Consider the following 19748-nt stretch of genomic DNA (forward strand, 5'->3'; position numbering starts at 1 on the left):
CCCCCCCACCCCCGCCGCCCCCACCTTAAGGATAAAGCTGCTGCTGCCTCTAGGGAAAGGGAAATGCAAGGCAGAGTGTTCAAAATCAGATTTTCATGGTAAAATAGCCATTAATAATTAATTTTCTGCTCCCTTTAGAGTAAGATAGGTTAAGTAGTTGGTCACATTTGGTAAATAAGAAATTACTTGCAGTAATTTCTGCAACATTCTAATCATCTTCTCCTTTCTGAAACCTATTTTAAAAGTCTTTGATCAGCATTATGGTGGAAAGGACATTGAATGTAGAAATATAAGACTCAATTATAAATTCAGTTTTGTTATCCACTCATAGTGTGGCTTGGCAAGTCATATAACTTAAACATTCCAGTTATTTTCTAATGATGAATTGGGCATAGCAATCCATACTCCATGGGATTGTTATGAGCACCAGGATAACAAGATAGGATAACAAGTGAAGGCCATAAACACAGAGGTCACACAATAAACACTTGATGAAGCCAGATAATAAATACAAACATTGGAATTATCACAATCCTAGCAGTGGTATTTCAGTGTTCTATCCTATACCAGTAAAAATGTGATCTTGTGAAATTGGAAATATGCCCCTTCAATCTATCTTCTTTTTGCATATTATTGAAAATGACAATATACTATAATTGTTTAATTATGTCATTAAAGTGAGTTTTATTTTCTTCATTAAGTACCTAAGAAAAAGCTTTTCAATTAACAATGACCTTTATGACTTCTACTAGTTTGAATTCTGTAGATGGTGAAACTGACTGTAAATTAGATTCTGCAATGTACCTTGTTCCTTATTTTTTCACTCGCTGATTAGTTTCATACAGTTGACAGCAGCCTACCCTGTTGCATTCAGCTTGCAATTTTGTAGCAATCTCAAACACTGTGTTCAATCCCCCAAGGTGTTCTTTGGAAATGCTGTCAAACTATTTCGATGGATGTGTATTTTCATTCTGTGGCTGTGCTTTGTACTCATTTGAAAGAACCAGTCTTTAATTTGTATCAGAACATTTTCAAGATGAAACATAGAATTCCAGGCCTCAGCAAAATCACTGACATATGACCAGAGCCTTCTGTTCTAAACCTTGATGTGCCTAACTTCTATTAGATTCAAAGCTATATTTTGAATCTTGTGAATAGAATACAACTTTGAATAAATGGCTTCAAATTTGACCTTAAAATCTACTGTCATCATGCTTGCCATCGTCATCTGTCTCCACTGTATCTTTCCAGTTTCATCTCTCATCCTTCCTCTATATCTCTTACTTATTTGTACTTCCTTGAAATCCCTGATTCTCTCTCTCACCTTTCCCGGGCGTTGCCCACATATGGCACCTCTGTCCAGAATGCAATGTCTTCTACTCCTCACTACTTTGTTTCAGGTATTTCCTATTCCAAAAAGCCTTTTTCTATACCCAACACTCTTTTTGAGTCAAGTATCTCTCTTTTGTCTCTCATGAACCTGTAGCTTGATTTAATAATTTTTTTTGAAGTATTAACTAAATTGCTTGGTTGTCTTCATTACTCGACTTTAATAGCCCAAATTTTGGAGAGCAAGGACAATACCATTTTGAATCCATAAATGGTACATGCTTTATAAATGTTTCTTGGATAAATGAATGCTTCCTGGAAATACTGTTGGTGAGTTTATTGAAAAGGCAGTGAGAATTTGCTACTAAAGGTATTATATTAAAATTGCTACATCTAATTAAAACAGCAATATTATCAGTAAAATGCAGTTTAAGTTTATGGTTTCAGTGTACAGGCTTACCACTCTGCCAATGCAGGTAATTTAAAAATAAACATGTGTATGGTACTATTATATGCTTTCTGCATCTGGTACATTATATTCAGAATTGGATTGGGTAGAACGAGGATAACCCAGACCTTTCTTACTTCTTACACTTTCAAAGAGAAATGTGTTTTAATGTTGAAAATTATTTGAACTAATTTAACCTTATTTAATTTTACTTAATTTTAATTTTACAAAAAGATTTTGACTGGGTTTCAATTAAAACACACATATACACACATACTCTTAAAAGACAAAATAACACAAAACAAAACAAAACTGTATGTAGGTGTTGTTTCACATTTGTACTGGTAATGAAAGATGTACCAATGTGTGCATGTCTCCTGCATTTATGTCTGATATTTGCATTTGGTGAAGTGCTATAATTCAGCATATGGAAATACAGTCAGAACAAAGATAATGTCTCTCATTTTCATTTTGATTAATAGTGTTCTGTCTCTGGTAATTTGTAGGTGTTATTTGGAAGATGGAGCTTCAAAGGGTGCCTGGCTGAACCGGTCAAGTATTATTTTTGCGGGAGGTGATAAGTGGTCAGTGGATCCTCGAGTTTCAATTTCAACATTGAATAAAAGGGACTACAGCCTCCAGATACAGAATGTAGATGTAACAGATGATGGCCCATACACGTGTTCTGTTCAGACTCAACATACACCGAGAACAATGCAGGTGCATCTAACTGTGCAAGGTATGTATTTCCATAACTGCTATATTGTGAAGGACTATGCTTAGAAATGTTCACTATTTAGATATTGAAATGACTCAGAAATAACTGACAATGTTGAAAGATATGTTGTCATTGTCTTCAAAGATTTATGTTCTTAGAGTCCATTAAATGTAACGGCTATTATATTCATATAATCCCCCAAGGTGTTCTTTATAAATCCCCACTTATCAAAATAAAAATTATTCATTAATACCGTATTATGATTTTTCATATATGTTACACTTTGTATCTTCCTTTGAGTCACCCCTTCAATGAATCTTTAAGAACCCATGATTGATACATTAAAATAAATATTTGATAACCAATCATGGCTACATTAAAATATTAGAACTTTTTGAAATATGGACAATAACTCTTTAGAAGTTGCCCTCCAGTTTTGCAAAACTCTGTTTCAATTCAACTTCTGTTTACTTAGATTCAAATCACAATGAAAAGAAGCAGCCTTCTAGAAATACTTTATTTAAATGTAGAGTAATTGAAAAAATATGGTACACAATGCTTTATGCTTTGATGTTCTTTTGGTAGGTCATAAATCATACTAACTAAATTATAGTCTCCAGATACAAACAGAATCATCAAATTATATTATTTTTCTTGCACACTAAAATGTAAGAGCATATTTATCCCAAATACAAATACTTTTCAAGAAAAATGCAGTTATAATGCTAATAGAATAGAAAATGTGTATTTTTGCCCTTTTACATTATTTCCTCATGCTTTTTAGACTAATAATGTGTTGGTTGTATAGGAATATTATGCTGTGGAACTCAAAATGACATTACAGCATTTCTAAGTAAAATTAATAACAAATTATATGATAATGTGGTGCCAGTGAATGCATGTTTTATTCCTAACATGAATGCTGAGTAAGCGAGTTATTTCTATTATCTCTGAGTTTGCCCTTCCAATACTTAACACTAAGTATTAATTTAGGTACATGGCTTACATCTGGAAAAGATTGTTAATATACAATTTTATTAACTGAGCTTTATTTCCTTATGTGAAGATAAACCTGAATTCAAACACAACTTTAATTATTCGTAAATATTTTAACTTTGTGATAAAGATTGAATTTATTAATTAAACAATTAACTTTAAGGAGGAAAGTATAAATTGAAGAATAAATCAGTGAATTTCCTCAGTGGTTCTCATTGCAGATCATTTCAGACTATATAATATCCTTTATTTAAAAGCATATGAGAATATAGTAGTTTTTATCAAATTCCATCTTTATTCAGAGATTATCCAGAGATTCCAAAGGTCAGGAATTTGTCCAGCTTGAGAACTGACATGAGATTACAAATCAGGAACACATTTCTTCTGTTATCCAAGCCTAATCCTATTCTCTTGTTTCAGTGCCCTTTGATTTGAGTTTCTAGCTCAGAGACTACAAAAGATTTTTATTACATGAGTAAAAGTACACTTAGACAATAATATATTTGAGTGACTTGAGATAAAATCTTTTTGTTTCTTGTAGGTTTAAATGGTATATTTCTAGACACTATCTATATCCTCATTCCTTTTTTTTTCATTCTCTCTTGTCTCATGTTAAACCCATATTTTTGAACCAGACTATAGATATATAATCCTTGTCCAGGCACATGTTTATTTTTAATAGGATCTCCTTATAACTTTATATGACATAAATTGGTTAATACTGTACACATTTTTAAAGCTATTACATGCCTTAGTCTGGCACTCTTTTTTTACTGGCCATTTGATGATGGTGAACTTTTGAGCACAGTTTCAGGAAATGCATTTTAGGAATGAACTTACTGAATGTTTCATCAGTATAATATTTTGTTCCTCTAGAAAAAGAAAATGTCTATTACTGTTTTGAAAGTATTTAGTTAGGTCAAATTAAAAGCTAATAATTTTGCAGTATTTATGAGCATAATTACTTATTAGAAGTTGATTGACATGTGAGCAGTTTTCCAATTACATTAATAAAGTTCAGGGAATACATTAATAGGCTTGTCAGTCAATTCAAGAACTAAATAAATGTCATAAAAAGTCAACCCCACTTAAGCTACATTTCCTCTCAATGAACGAAAATAAACTGATATGCTCATCTTTTCAGTCTCTAAATTCGTTAGGTTGTCTGATGCTCAGGTGTGTCTGGATAATTTCGAAGTGTATGTTCTTTGCTTAACAATTTGTTAAGCCTTTATTCACCAAGATAAAGAAACTTAGCAAGCGAAAGGAGGCTATTAATCACTGATGTCAAACAAACATTGGCTGGCAAAAACAAAGCTCATCTTTAATTGTTGCAACTATGTACTCAAAAGAGATACTTAAAAATAAAATTATTTTAGAAAATGGGTAATAAAAGGGATATCTTGCCAATGCAGACATTGCATGAGAAATTTGTCGCTGCTTTTGATTTCTTAGAGCTATTAATATCAATGAATGGAGTAATAGGGCAGAAAAAACATTGGAGTAGGAATTGAAAACCTGCATTCCAATCTTGATATTTTCTTCATGAAATGAATAATTATCAAGCCTCTCTAAATTCTAGTTTTCTCACTTAAAAAATGAGGATTCAGATGAGATCCTAAGGTCTATGCCAGTCAAAACCAAAAAGACAGTTGAAAAAAAATCTACTGTGATTATTTGCATTCGATTGGAAAGGAAAAAAATGTTATTTAAGATAAAAAATGAAAAATATTCCATAATACTTGTGTAATACTTATATTGAGCACCAAACAAACTAATGTTTCGCATAGTAGAACCTAGTATCTACTCTGCAAGGATGCTTTATTTCCATGTTTTTCTTTCACCAAATGAGCAGAACAGTCAGTGTATGTAGTCATGGAATTTAAAGAATGTTGTAAGATGGAGTTTTGCTTCAAGGGGATGGAAACTGGCTAATAGACTTGGTGAGAATATTACCTATGTATAATATAATGCTGATAAATCAAGTTACCTAATTTTTCAGTGTTTCTAATTATGTGGTGTAAGATTTACTAAGAACAATCTTTCCTGTTCATGAGTATAGAAATGTACAAGGCAAGAATACTTGTTATGAAACCAAAGATTCTTATTATAATAGTGTAACGACAGGAAGCATGAACTGTAAATGATGTTCATTTAAATATATGTCAGGGCTAGTTTCTACTTTGAATCCATGTTTAAAGTCTAGGTTGCATACAGATACTGATGTTGTATAATAACTATACACAAAAACCTCAGCCAACACCTTGTTTGCAGTCTTGTGAGACTATGAACATAGGACCTAGTTAAAATTTGCCTAGACAGAAAGTGAGATAATAAATATGTCATTTTAAGACACATGCACCCACACAATATATGGAATTATGTAGAATGTTTATCACTCAACTTGTACCCTTTCAGGGAGATATGCTCTAGGTTTTCCTAGGCAAAGTAGAAGGAGATTTGACTAGCACACAACTCTATAACCAAAATAACTTCTTAAGGGTATTTAATTTCCCCAGGGTATTCTAATTTCCTTAGGTTATGGACTTACCTAGAATATTTGTAAGAGATTGGATGCTATACTTCTTTTTTCAAGGATGGGCTTGTGAAGTGTCATCAGCAGACAGCACTGGGTGGTTAGCCCTTTCAAAGACAGCCTTAGCTTTAGAGAGCCACCTTGCCCAAAGTCAGGCTTTGCCTAGAGCAACTAACATCTGATGACTGATTGATGCAAGGAATATAAAGGCTCCTCCCTTACAGCTCAAAGTAGGATAACTCTAATGGGCCATTCGGCTCCCTCCAGAGCACCTGAGGCTTTTGGTCAGCATGTACTGCAACTTAATGTTTTGCTTTGTTCATCCCTGAATTCTTCTTTCTCCTCCAGAGATTTATCACAAGGATATTCCCTGATAAATATCTTGCACTGTAAACTCCATTTCGTTTGTCTGTTTCCCAAAGATCCTCAACTATGACAAGGTTAGATCCTTGCCTCTGGTTGACTCATTGTTTTGAGGAAGGCTTTGTAAAGTGGAAAGACAAAACATTCGAACACTATTTTCAGCATTTTGTTTTATATCGGAAAGGATTTAAAGTGGTTTATAAAGAAGTATTTAGTGAACCAAGATAAACAGAAGAAATCCAAAGCAAACAAACTATATGGTAAGGAGTGGGATGCAATGAAAGGTGAGGTTAGATCATAAAAATCCATGACATGATTTCTGTATATTTTTAAGGCTTGGTAAAAAATTTAGTTCTAAGTATTCTAGCAGCCAACACAGAAAGAGAAAAAGGATCAGTTATTCATTTCATGGACCATAGGGTTAAAACATATTTCTTACTACCCTGATCCTGTTACTCAGAATGGAGAAGCATTCCTACTGAATCATCTCAGAATATCACAGTGAGCTGAAAGAAAAACTTAACAGTAAGCATATAGTACTCACAGTACTCATTCATAGGATTGTTCCTTATAACTTCTTTCAATATAACCTGAAGTGCAGGAAAATTTTTAAAAATTAATTAAATATCTAAAAATAAATTCAACAAGATGCTAGTTCAATAACAGGGAGATAGATTTTCGATTATTGCTTAATCTATGAGTAAATTTTAGAGCCTATGCTTCCTGTATCAAATCTTCACAAATATTATTTTTCTCAATGGGTCTTTGAATAGGAATTTAGGTATAGATGTTTAAAAATTATACTTACCAATGAATATCTGGAGAGCAATTATTCTCTGTGGCTACAAGTATAGAGCCATATTCTTTAAAGACCAGTACGTCTTAATCTAATATTAACACCCTTTTTATGAACACTAAAACCTTGACAAGGTACATACTGGAAGAGAAGGACACTACACTTCTGCTCCAAGTCAAGCTGAAGGGCAATAACAGCATCACAAGACATAGGCCTGCCTTCCCCTAAAGATTTAAAAGGGGAAAAAAAGCTATAATGGTCAAAAAAGCATGTCAAAATACCACATACATTATAAAAGTCAAGTCATTGTTTTGCAACTGTAAATATTTCAAACTTTTCAATGAGCTATAAAATGAAACCAAAGAAAAATTATCCACCCTAGGAAAAGTTTTACAGAGCTCATAGATGTCAAAATAGGCATTGCCTGAAAGCAATGATGGCTCAAGACAGGGCCCTCAGACTGGCTCCCATTCTGTTTTCTTCAATGTCTGTTTGTATCTGTGGGGAGATTAAGATTATATATAGGAACCCAGTTTTGGACATGCTTTAAAACACACACAAAAAATAATAGAGACACAAAACATATATCCTTAATATTTTTAACATGGAAACAAATACTAAGCTACCTAAAATAAAAATGGTTCTTTAACATAATGCTATTTCATTATCTCAACCAAATAACCTTTTGCTTTTAGGAATGTAACTTCATAATATACTTATAAGGTAGAATAAGTTATAAAGTATATTCTCTCTTAAATATTTATTTTTTTTATTGAGATGTAATTGACATATAATTATATTAGTTTCAGGTATACAGCATAATTATTTTATATATATATGTGTACATGTGTGTGTATATATGCACACACACATATATATATATAGTGAAATGGTCACTATAATAAGTCTAATTAACATCCATCACCATTCATAATTGTAGCTTTTTTTCTTGTGATGAGAACTTTTATTTACTCTCTTAGCAGCTATCAAATATATAGAACATTATTAACTATAGTCACTGTTGGTTCTAAACCATGAGAGATCCCCTGGTAGAATCTGAAACTGGCCTTGGTACGTGGGGAGAAAGGAGAGACCCAAGAAAGAAGCAGACCACTCCAGAATGGTAGGTGGCAGGCTTAAGAACTAAGGCAATTCACACATAAGATTTGTCTTGGGCAACCACAAAATGAGTAGGTCTCCACACCTGCCTGCAAGAATCTTAAATGTTTTTGTAGAGCCCTTGATGGGGTTTAGTAACATATTCAGTCCAGATAGTCTCAACAACTCCTAACTCTCTAGTCTGAATTCTTTTAACAGCTCCTAGTTTAAGAAAAGTAGGCAAAACCTACTTTCCAAGGATGAAGGAGGGATAAGAACCTTCAGATTGCCTGGGTCCATCTCAAGGGCCAACCTGTCATCATGTTTTCTAGATGATCTCCTCCAACAGTCACCATGCTATAGTTTACACCCCCATGACTTGTTTATTTTATAGCTGGAAGTTTGTACTTTTTAACCCCTTTCATCCATCTCTCCCCTCTAGAACCACCAGTCTATTCTCTGTATCCACAAACTCAGTTTTTGTTTTTGTGTTAGGAAAAAATTCAGAATACTTCCCAAAAGTGACATCGTTTTTTGTGTGATCTATATCTGCATTGCATTAACTAGATAACAGAGATCACTTTCTAAGATCACCTTATATATGATGATACCTATATATTATTTGCTTATAAGAAAACATAATTTGCTTTCTAAAATTAGGTTGTAAGTGATATCAAATAATTGAGAAAAAAATTGCATTGATATAGGGTGTACAATCTCATTCTCATTCTCTCTGCAGGAACTTCCTATCTATGCTACCATAAATAATTCTTTGCTTACACCAATTTAATGAGAGCCACAATATACCAAGCTCACAGACTAATCAATACCTGAATGCTGTTCAGTGGGTCAAAACCCGAGTCAGTAGTTTATATGATATAAATAAGATTGTATTAGTCCTTACAGATTTTCCCCACAATGATGCAGTAGTAACATTGGAACCATACCTACATACCCTATTTTTCTATTTCTTCTATTCTGAAATATCCAAATTTGTAATTTAGGGAGAAAAGAATATATACGCATTTTAGAGTATATGCCTCATTAGGTAATAGGACTGTCATTGTATTCCCCAGGTACTTTATCCAATGGGAAACATTTAATCTGTTGAAATATATGAGGTAGTGTTATTGAAATCTTGAAAAATATTATGGTATCTAAAAATATGTCTGGTATCTAAACGGTTTGGAACAATTATGCCTAATTGTGAAACCTAGGGAAAATTAGGTATCATTTGTGATCTAGACTTCAGTAAAGTTATTCCCCCAGGCTTACTTTCACAGAGAAACACTGGTCCACTCACCTGCACTTACATGGGATAGGCTTTTTTAACCAGTGAAGAATTTTATAATAATTTTAAGAATTAATGCATATTTCAGGAGGCTATTTAGGTTTTTGTTGTTGCCATTGTTTTCAGACATTCCTGTCTGGCTAGAATTCTATGATTATGTGGCAGTGTGTGTCAGGACAGCTTCTAAGAGACTATTACCTCACTTTTATTTGAGAGTATTGACATCAATTAAGTTATTGGTTTAGCTACTAAGGTCCATAAGAAATAAGGTTAATTGAACTAATTTTTGGTGAAATTTCATTTGATATTGGCACTTCTTTCAAGATAGACATTTTTTCTTCACTTCTAGATATTGTTGCCTTTTTAAAATATAGTTTTAGAGGGTTGTAGACTATTATTTTTCTGCAATTGAGATAAAAGCAGTAGCAGAAAGAGAAAGTAGAATTTAATAAATAGTATTTTTATTGAAAAATATTTTTTCTGAAATGTAGTAATCCTAATTTTCTAACCAGGAATCAATACATAAAGTTTCATATACAGTTTAATATAAGATCTATATTAGAATAGTACTGTACACCAAAACTATGCAAAAACCCATAATGTGCTGCCTACTATATACAGAAGGACTGAATGAGTTGTTATTTTCTTATAAACTTCCAATATGCTATTACTTACAAAGGAAATAGAGGTAGGAAAGAGCAAGAAAAATAATATTGACAGATACTGCATACTATTGGCTTTCATGTGAGTCACCTCTTTATCTTCTAGGAGGAACTTTCATGGAAACTTTTCCTGAACCTGGTGAGTTGGTAACAACAGCGAGGGGAACAATATTAAAATTTGAATAAGCATCTTTGCTAGCTAGTGAACTATGCCGGCAAGGAAGGTTCTACTTCAGTTCCTCTGATCTGCTCATGAGTTGTATTATTTTTTGAGGGGTGGCCGAAGAGGGACAGTGAGATCAAAGAGGTGTATAGTTTGTGGTCAGTAGTATTGAGGAGAAACTGCCCTACCTTGTCCTTCTCTTCAAGTTTTAAGTTTTGGCAAATGTTATATAAAATGATATCTGAGAATGGGGTGTATAAGAGGAAGAACAGTATTTGTCACTCATTTTGAGGCTGAGGAAAGCAATATTTCTGGTGTTGGTAACAATATTTTCAGTACAGTTTGAAAATATTTTGAAGTAATTACTCTTTAAGCAAAATTTGCTGCCCTTTAAAAATCCCTTCAGTGACTAATGAATATTTATTGTAGTTCTTGAAGCACATAGTTTGATAAGTATCTCAAAGCTTAGACTGGTCACAGTTTTATTTTCTTGGCAGTGATTCTGAGTTTTATTTTGTGTATTGTCATTTCCAAATAGTAATATTTGTTGCCTATCTTAGAATATCTTTATTTTTTTCCAGAAAACAAGGAAAATAACTTTGTGAGTAATAAGTGTCAAATCCCAAAGCAATGTACACTATCAGTATGAAAATCTCTCTATAAATAAAAGATTACCAAGCTTTAGCTGGTCCACTTATTTTGAGAAACTCTGTAAGTAAAATCTAAGTCTGATGAAGTAATGTGACTTCTCCTTGGAAGTCATTGCAATAAGATTTGAACTAGAAAATTATTTTACTGTTTTTTCTCCAAATTATGATTATAGTTAAGAAATTACTACCAAGGCAATTAAGATTTTGTGTTTTCATTAACTAAATTCTTAATCACATGCCCCTTGTAATCTTTATGTAGGACAAAGATAAAATTTAGCAGAGGAGAAAATTTGAATCTGCTATGATAATTGTTTATCTTATGATTTATAGCAGAATAATAAAAATTAATTCTGTGTAGTGCCAAGAGGAAAATGGGCATAATTAAGATTGGTGGCAAAGTTTAATTTGCAGAATCAGAATGACTTTATGTCCCAATGTCTATCTGCCCCAAACCACTTCACTTCTCACTCCTTTGGCATCTTCTAGTTGTCTAGAAAGAGTAGTAGAGAGACTCAGAAAAGGTAGACCATGTACCTGCACTTAGCTGTCTGGGCTTTCTAACCCTGATTATTAGTTTGCATCTAGACTAGTGGTTCTTAAACATTTTGTGGTCATGAACCGATTTGAAAATCTGATAAAACCTGTAGACCTGGTCTGTAGAAAAATATACATAGCCTTAACATTTTACAAACTTCATTATGTGAGTAGAATGGTCATACCCCCTAAATCTATGCATAGAGTCCAAATAAAAACCCCAGTGAACTCCTTGAGATTAAGGACTGGGTCTTAATGCTTGTTGACTCCCAGAAATTCAGGAAAGTGACCTAAAATACTAGGGACTCTATAGAGATTTATTGGCTATATATATATCTGAACTTTTTCTTCCTTGGCTTCATGCCAGTCACTTTGCTTAAGCAGTGACTTAATGTATTGATGCTATCTTTAGAGTATAACACCAGGGATGCTGACATAAACAGGAAAAATTTTAAATTAAAAGGATTAGTTAGGCATTCATGACTTAAGTTGCTTATTTTCATTTCAGGTCATAGCATCCTTATCTTCTGCTAATCCCCATGTTTTCAGAAATGCGGAATAGTGATTGCATGCTATAGTGAAAAAATAATAAATGGGATACCGACATTTTACCAAAGAAATGTTTTTCTTCTAGCAATGTAATTTTGAGGGAAAACAACAACAACAACAACAACAACAACAACAACAACAACAACAAACGCTTTGTATGGGACAGTCTTAGCTACAAAGATTATAACCAAGAGTTCCTAATGCCAAACCTAAGTGAGAGGTTAATATTTTAAAAGGTCAAAAATAACACTATTAGAAATTCCTCTCATATGTTTCACTCATTCTTTCAGGTTTTAATTTCAGCAAGTTTGTGGTTGGACACATGTTAAAATGTCATGTTGAAGACGTAAGGAGGGATAAATTTTAGAACTCTTTTTTAGTATAGAGTTAGGCAAAGCATGAATATTGCTTTTGCTGTACTTATGAACCTTTCGTTTAAAGGTAGTCCAATTTAAAAGGATATCTAAAATAATTCAGTTTAATTCAAACAATTCTTCTGTAGTAGTCTCACTTTAATTCAATACCTATCTGTGCAAATAACTTTGATAAAAGGTGTACATGCATTCCTCCTCTTGGTAAGCATAATAATCGTCCCTAAAGATGACCACATTGTAACCTCTGGAACATGTCTATATGTTAGGTTACATAGCAAAAGGAGAATAAGATTGTAATCACCTAATATTAACATTGGGATATCATCTTGGATTATCTAGGTGGGCCCAATGAAATCACAAGGGTGATTAACAGTGGAAGAGAGAGGTGGAAGATGACAGGGAGATATGACTGTGGAAGTAGGTCAGAGTGATGTGATGTAAAAAGGACTCAACCCACCATCGTTGGCTTTAAACATAGAGGAAGGAGATCATGAGCCAAGGAATGTGGGCAGCCTCTAAAAGATGGAAATGGTAAGGAAATGGATGCTCTACTAAAAACTCCAGAAGGGAACACAGCCCTAGCAACAGCTCAATTTTTCACTGAGATCTTATATTGGACATCTAACCTATAGAACTGTAGGATAAATTTGTGTTGTTTTAAGCCACTAATTTTAAAGTAATTTATGGGAGCAAATAGCAAACTAACACACACACACTCACAAATAAAAATATCTTTATATACACCTAGGGCAGTGTTTTTCTCAATCTTGGCACAACTGACATTTGAACCATATAATTATTGTGTGTGTGTGTGTAGTTGGAGGGGAGGAAATGTCCTATATATTGTAGAATGTTTAGGAACATCCGTGGCTGCTATAGGTTGAATATTTGTGGACCCCTCCCCCACCCGCAAAATACCTATGTAGAAACCTAATGCCCAATGTCATGATATCAGAAGGTAGGGCCTTTGGGAGGTGCTTACATCATGAAGGTGGAGGCTTCATCCATGGGATTAGTGCTCTTATAATAGAGACCCAACAGAAACCCCTCTTCCTTCTCTCCATGTGAGGTTGTAACAGTGAAAAATGGTGATCTAGGAAGTGGGTTTTCACCAGACACAGAATCTGCAGGTACCATGATCTTGGTCTTCCCATGCTCCAGAATTGTGAGAAATTAATGCTCATTGTTTATAAACCACCCGGTTTATATTTTGTGATCGCCTGAATGGATTTAAAACACTGCCCTCAATACCGAAGATACTAGTAGCATTCCCTGATTGTGACATCCCAAAATACCTCTAGACATTGCTCAATGTTTCCTGGGGTAAAAATCACCCCAGAATGAGAACCATTGAACTAGTAGAAAAGATAGACGCATGCTTTAATCCTCCAGTGCATGGCAGGTTGCGACAAGTTCTATGTAAATATGGATCTTATTTATCTACTGCCCTGCTCAGTGACTATAACAAGGGGCAACATATAATTGGGGATGAAATAAATATTTAATAACTAATAGATTAATATTTAATATATGAATAAAGTCTCTTAGGAGTACAAGCTAGCCAATGACCAGAAAGATTCTGATTTTTTTTCTCATTTAATAATGGTGTGTGCTATTTCTTCCTTTGAAACTAATGTTATCCTAAGTAGCTTAGTATGGCATGGACATTAGATTGGCCTCAGGTGACTTCCAGCTCTGATATTTATAAAGTATATGAATTTAGTTAAGTGTCTTCATCTCTTTAACACTCATTTTCATTCTCTGAGAAGTAAAAAATAATACCCAACTGTGTGGATTGCTGTGAAAATTTAAAAAAGAAAAAACAATTAGGTATATGAGAAATTTCTCCAAGTATCTGATTCAGAGTAGGTATTTAATTGATGTTATCATCATTCCTTTTCCAGTGAGCTAATAATGTACAGATAGATCCTTTCCTCTTTCTCTGTTTGAATGAGGATATAATTGAGATTTATTTCGTTGATTCCAAGTGATTACTATTTAAGAATATAAATAATAAAGTTAATTGTAAAATATTAATAAAGTTAATTACTCGTTCTTCCTGTGGAAAAATTCTATGTGAAAAGATATAATAAATTTTTACCAGTGTTAAGGTTTTTAGCTACAATAATTGGAAAGAATTCTACATTTCTTTTTGAAAACTAATTACTACCTAAAATTAAGGAAAAAATATAGTGGAAATTATTTTTGCCTATTTGATCTCAGAGCCATTCTTTGTACATCTTTTGCCGTGCTTTTTAACATGGGGCTGGTTGATTTCCGTGATTGTGTTCCCAGGCTGCTATATTTTCTGGTTTCTGGCAGGATTATCCCAATAGGAGGGGATGGACAGGAGGAATGGGGAAGTCAGGCAATTTTCTCCTTCCTCGTTGACACAGCCAGTGTCTCTTGCAAGGCCTTTTTCCTCCTTGACTCTAGCTTCTGCTGACCAGCCCATTATCCCAATGACATAGGGCAGTTGCACGCTGTGGGTCTAGTTCTTGATGAACAGTCTCAGCCTCTGGGCTCTGGTAAAGATACCTACTTGTAGGAGTATTAGTGGCTACTTGTTACAAATATCTGAATTTCCTCATTTTCACATGCTTTTGCTTCCTAGCCCTTCATTGCTTGTATAAATTACTCCCTGTATTACCCCCCACCCTTTTTTTTTTTGATATACTTAGATTGTTTTCTTATTTTTCTGACTCAATCCTGACAGATACAGATTTTTTCCCCCTAAAATTATTAAGTGTTTCCTACTTGTAAATGCCTACAAAAGCTATGTTTTAGGTCTATCTTCTGCATAGGTAACCATTTTATATAATGATAATTACCTCTTTACATTCTGGAAAAGTATATATCTTATTCTGGAGTATAAAAAAATTTTAAAAACAAATTTTGAAATTAATTACACATATATTGGGATCTCAGATTTTCCTAATTATCAGAAAGTAAGATAAATTAGAGAGAAAATATAAAAGTATGCATAATCATTAAATGCTAAAATTTATATGAGCTTTGGGCCTCTCTTTATTATCTTTTTGAGTGCAATTATCATTAACATTTCAGTTGTATGTTTAATGAATATTAGAGCTCCACATACACGATGGCATGAGTGGAAATGGCAGTCTTTTGAAACCCACACAGATGGTAACTTTAAGAAAAATAACATACAGAGAGGCTATGGAGTGTGGTAGTACATTTACCCTGGGAACCTAGTAGCTGTCCAGCAATATTCTGGGCCTTGATTTTTACAGCTGCACCTGTGCCTTATGGGGAAACAAATGAAAAGCAATTTGGAACTCTTCTCCAGTAAACCAGTTACCTGACTTTGAAGACTAACTTGAATGCAACCTAGGCACATTCTTTAAGCATTTGTCTTGTGCTAAGCATTGTTGTTGGGTGTTAGGAAAACAAAGATTCACAAATAAGGATTATATTTTCCCTTCCAGGAGCCTACATACTAGTAGGGGCAATGCGAACATAATGCAAATGAGTGATCAAAAGTTAGTTAGAGGCTAGGAAAGATATATATGCAGATATATATAAAAAGGAAATTGTCCTCCTTTTATGAAAGATCATACCCAACCTTTGGAGTGAAGTAGTTGGTAAGGAGAGGGGCTTGAGGCTTGATTACAAGGCAGGGACTGATGGTTTGCCATAGGAAACTGCTTAGAAGTTACTCTTAATGTGTATAATAAATCATTCAAGGATGAATGAGAAGCTACTTCAAGACCCAGAAAGTGCTGAAAAAGCAGTTAGAAGTGTGACATCACATGGTCTTGTTCCATAAAATCGAACGAGGGTTGGGGGATTGGCAGTTTTGGAATGGAACCAGCTCTTCAGATTGGCTCCATTAGAATGTTACCATAAAATGTCCTTTTGAAGTGGTGCTGACAAAGAAATGCTCAAATGTGCAGCTCCTGAGACATCAAGATGCTGTTGGAGGTTGTTTGAGCATGGGGGAAGCAATGGGACTCTTGGGGAGCAGCTGTGGGAGGCTGTAATTGCTGGGCTCCACTGCTGACTGGAGTCATTCATTGCCGAAAGGAGCAGCTGCAGAGAGTTTAAGCAGGGAGCCCTGGGGAGCCTTGGCTGGGAGCTTCCTCAGATTAAGAAGCTGCCACAGGAAGCCGAGCAGCAGTTATGAGTGTCATCATACGGAAACTTTAGAGTTATTCATCCAGCTCCATCCTCTCGACAGTTGGCAATGGTGGAAACACAGTCTTACATATATAAAGAAAAGAAGAACAACTGACAAGATTGACAAAATATGTTTGAGATTTTTAAATAACAAATTTCCTCAAATTCTGACACAGCCTTCCTTGGCTGATGTGGTATGACTTGTTTCTTTCTTTACTGAAGAACATTTTTACTTTAAGGAAGAGCTGTTACAATAGATGAAAGGTAACATGACTTTAAATTGAGAGATTCTTTAACCATAAATAAAATCTGTGAGAGTATATGTAAAATTTGGTACATTTTTGGTACATTTGGTACATTTTGAATATTTTCCCCTAGGAATAGTGATTATCATTTTTATCCTATTCTCTAAGTCCCTGACACTAAAACAGGTTAAGACGTTTTCATTAAGAAGCCCAGAAAAAAGGTCAACAAATGGAGAACTTGGTAACATCTACCAACAATTTACCCACAAAAGGCCTTATTGTTTAACTGATGAATTTATGTAATAGCTATATTGAACACTATCTAGCATTATTATGAGGCTGTCCTCTTAAAATAATGTGTGAGATAATATACCATCATGAATTAGTGATTCAATTTGTATCTTTTTAGACTAGCATAGGCTCAGTTAAATGAGGGGAGTAGAAGTAGAATAACATGTCTTTAAATTTTTTTATTTGAGTGAAACAAAATTATGATATAGAGACTTGGATAAGTATTGTGATAGCCCACACTTGAATGAAGTTCTGAGAACTAGTTTGGATACTGTAGAAATGGAAGGAACTGTGTGAAAGTAGAGATTTTTTTTGTGAAAGTAGAGATTTTTTGTGAATGTAGAGATGTTTTTTGTGAATGTGAGCACTTTATAAATTATAAGATATCTAAATAGAATTTTCGTTTCTTTGAAATCTTATAATGTTACTGATTTCTGTTAAAATCACTCCATCTAGAAGAATTCCATGTGGATGAAGCCACAAGGGAGTCAGTTACCCTAGCTTAATAGATAGTTCATTGCTGTGGGTTTTAATCAATAAACTTGACCTTCAATCTTTGCCTGTTATATAATCTGTTCAAACAATGAAATGAAGTGAAGTGAATCAGGTTTTGAGTGTATTAGTGAATTGGGGTTTGAGTGACCAAGAGTGAAATGTCAGAATAGCAGCACAAAAGAGAAAACTCAAATTTTTAGGTTTGGCATACTTGTTTTGTTGTTGTTGTTGTTGTTGTTGTTGTTGTTTGTTTGTTTGTTTGTCTAGATGTAGCATCCCATACTTTCTTTAAAAATAAGTGTTTTTAACAGAAAAAGCTACGTGTATTTTTCAAAGTAGCATAAATTTACCCTTGAAGTTCCTGACCTCCTGAAGTCTCCTGAAAATGGTTACTTTAAGTCTGCTCTAGACAAATAAAAATTGCTCTCAAAAGTATTTATTTAGCTAATAAAAACACCTTGCAGAACATTTGAACAATTATTTGAAGGCAGAAAACATTCCATGGCTCATCCATCTCTCATGGAGAATTGTCAGCTTTGCATACTTGAAGAGTGTTTTTTTTCTTCCCATCTCCAAAGGAGACACTGCCCCACTTTCTGAGAGTTGGCATGTGGTTGGGATTACTGTGAGGCTTTTGAGCTCGCAGTTCACACAGCCCACTTATCTTTGACAGTATGATATGTTCCTCTTTTAACTTCGCAGTACACAGCAGTGAGGTCTCCCTTAAAGGCAACCTAACTCAATCCGTGCTTTCTGAAGTGTGGTTTGTTATCCACTTTGGCTGCGGCCAAAATATGGTTTGAATTTACTGCATTTCAATGTAGTTAAAAAATTGGTGTGGCTTTATCGAGATCAAAGGGAAGGAATGTATGAGTCCCTGAACCCTTTGAATTCATAGGCTTAAAATATGGAGTTAATCAAATAGGAAGAGCCATTATCTCCTGTTTTGTTCCTGTAAGATAAGTGAAGGAGTCAGTCTTCTGGTTCATCACCTTTGAAAGAATAGGAGTTATTTGTTCTACTTATTATTAAAATGTTATATTACTGTTCAAAGATAACTAAATATGCCAGTTCGATTTAATATACTCCATAAATTTTCAGTTCTTTCTTTGTCCCTTGTCCCACTGTAGTTCTTAACATTCCATATCAGTACCACAGTGATATTTATGAGTAGCCATAGGCACCGAGTGCCACATAGTGCACTCTGCCAAGTGCGGCTTCTGTCCTCTCTAACTACCACATAAAATCAAGAACATTGACACAGCTTGAGATGTAGAGGGCATATGAATACACATGAAATACCAAGAAGAAAATATTACATCAACCTCTACCTTTCTCTCTTTCCTAGACTCTATCATCAATCAAATATTAAAAAATGGCCCATTATATTCAGTCCCATGGAACCCCTTTGCTTGAGCCCAGACTGAAAGTTTTGCACATGGCCGAATAAAACACAAAGCCCATCATTTGGAATAGTCTATCTAATGGAAAGAATACATTGTATTTGGGGTTGAAAAATCTCTAGGTTTTGGTATTTTTGACCTGATTGTTCTACATGTATTCTTTACATTTTCAGTGTGTCATGATGAATGGGTATTTTTTTTTAGGGATCACCACACCATCTGGAACTTTGCCACCAATTTGGCTATCACCATCCTGGTGGTTAGTAAGGAGGAATAGAAGACACTTTGTCTCGAATAAGACTCATTATGCTTTTCACTTTGTACTTTATATGATTTTTAAAATTATAAAATGGCAAGTGAACCCCTCACTGCTTGCCTCCCCCAATGCAATAATCCTGCTTCTCTTTTCTGTTCTTTGTCCATCCTTACTCTATGGATGTACTGAACATTTTACTGTCTCCTTAAAGAATTCTGGTGTTTCGCTTCTCTATATTTTTGTTTTTCCTTGAACCTTTTTTCTTCCCTCTAAGTAGAATTAATCACCCGTTCTCTGAGTCATCTCTGACCTTTCCCACCCTTCTATCATACTCTATTATTGGTTAATATATCTGTGTTCAGGCTAAAATATAAACCATGTAAGGATAGGCAATATGCTTTTATTTATAGT

The 19748-nt window shown here is 34.2% G+C and overlaps 1 protein-coding gene across 2 annotated transcripts in view; it reads left to right on the forward strand.

Annotated features, from left to right (window-relative positions):
- Nucleotides 1-19748, forward strand: part of NEGR1 (neuronal growth regulator 1) — an 800836-nt gene that overhangs the window by 327221 nt on the left and 453867 nt on the right. For both annotated transcript variants that reach the window (XM_011365696.1, XM_011365697.1), the window contains exon 2: nucleotides 2284-2516. In XM_011365696.1, coding sequence (XP_011363998.1) covers nucleotides 2284-2516 — 233 coding nt within the window. The remainder of the gene's footprint in view (nucleotides 1-2283; nucleotides 2517-19748) is intronic.

This window comes from Pteropus vampyrus, unplaced genomic scaffold (genome assembly GCF_000151845.1).
Source record: "Pteropus vampyrus isolate Shadow unplaced genomic scaffold, Pvam_2.0 Scaffold115, whole genome shotgun sequence".
In the NCBI taxonomy this organism is placed as follows: Eukaryota; Metazoa; Chordata; class Mammalia; order Chiroptera; family Pteropodidae; genus Pteropus; species Pteropus vampyrus.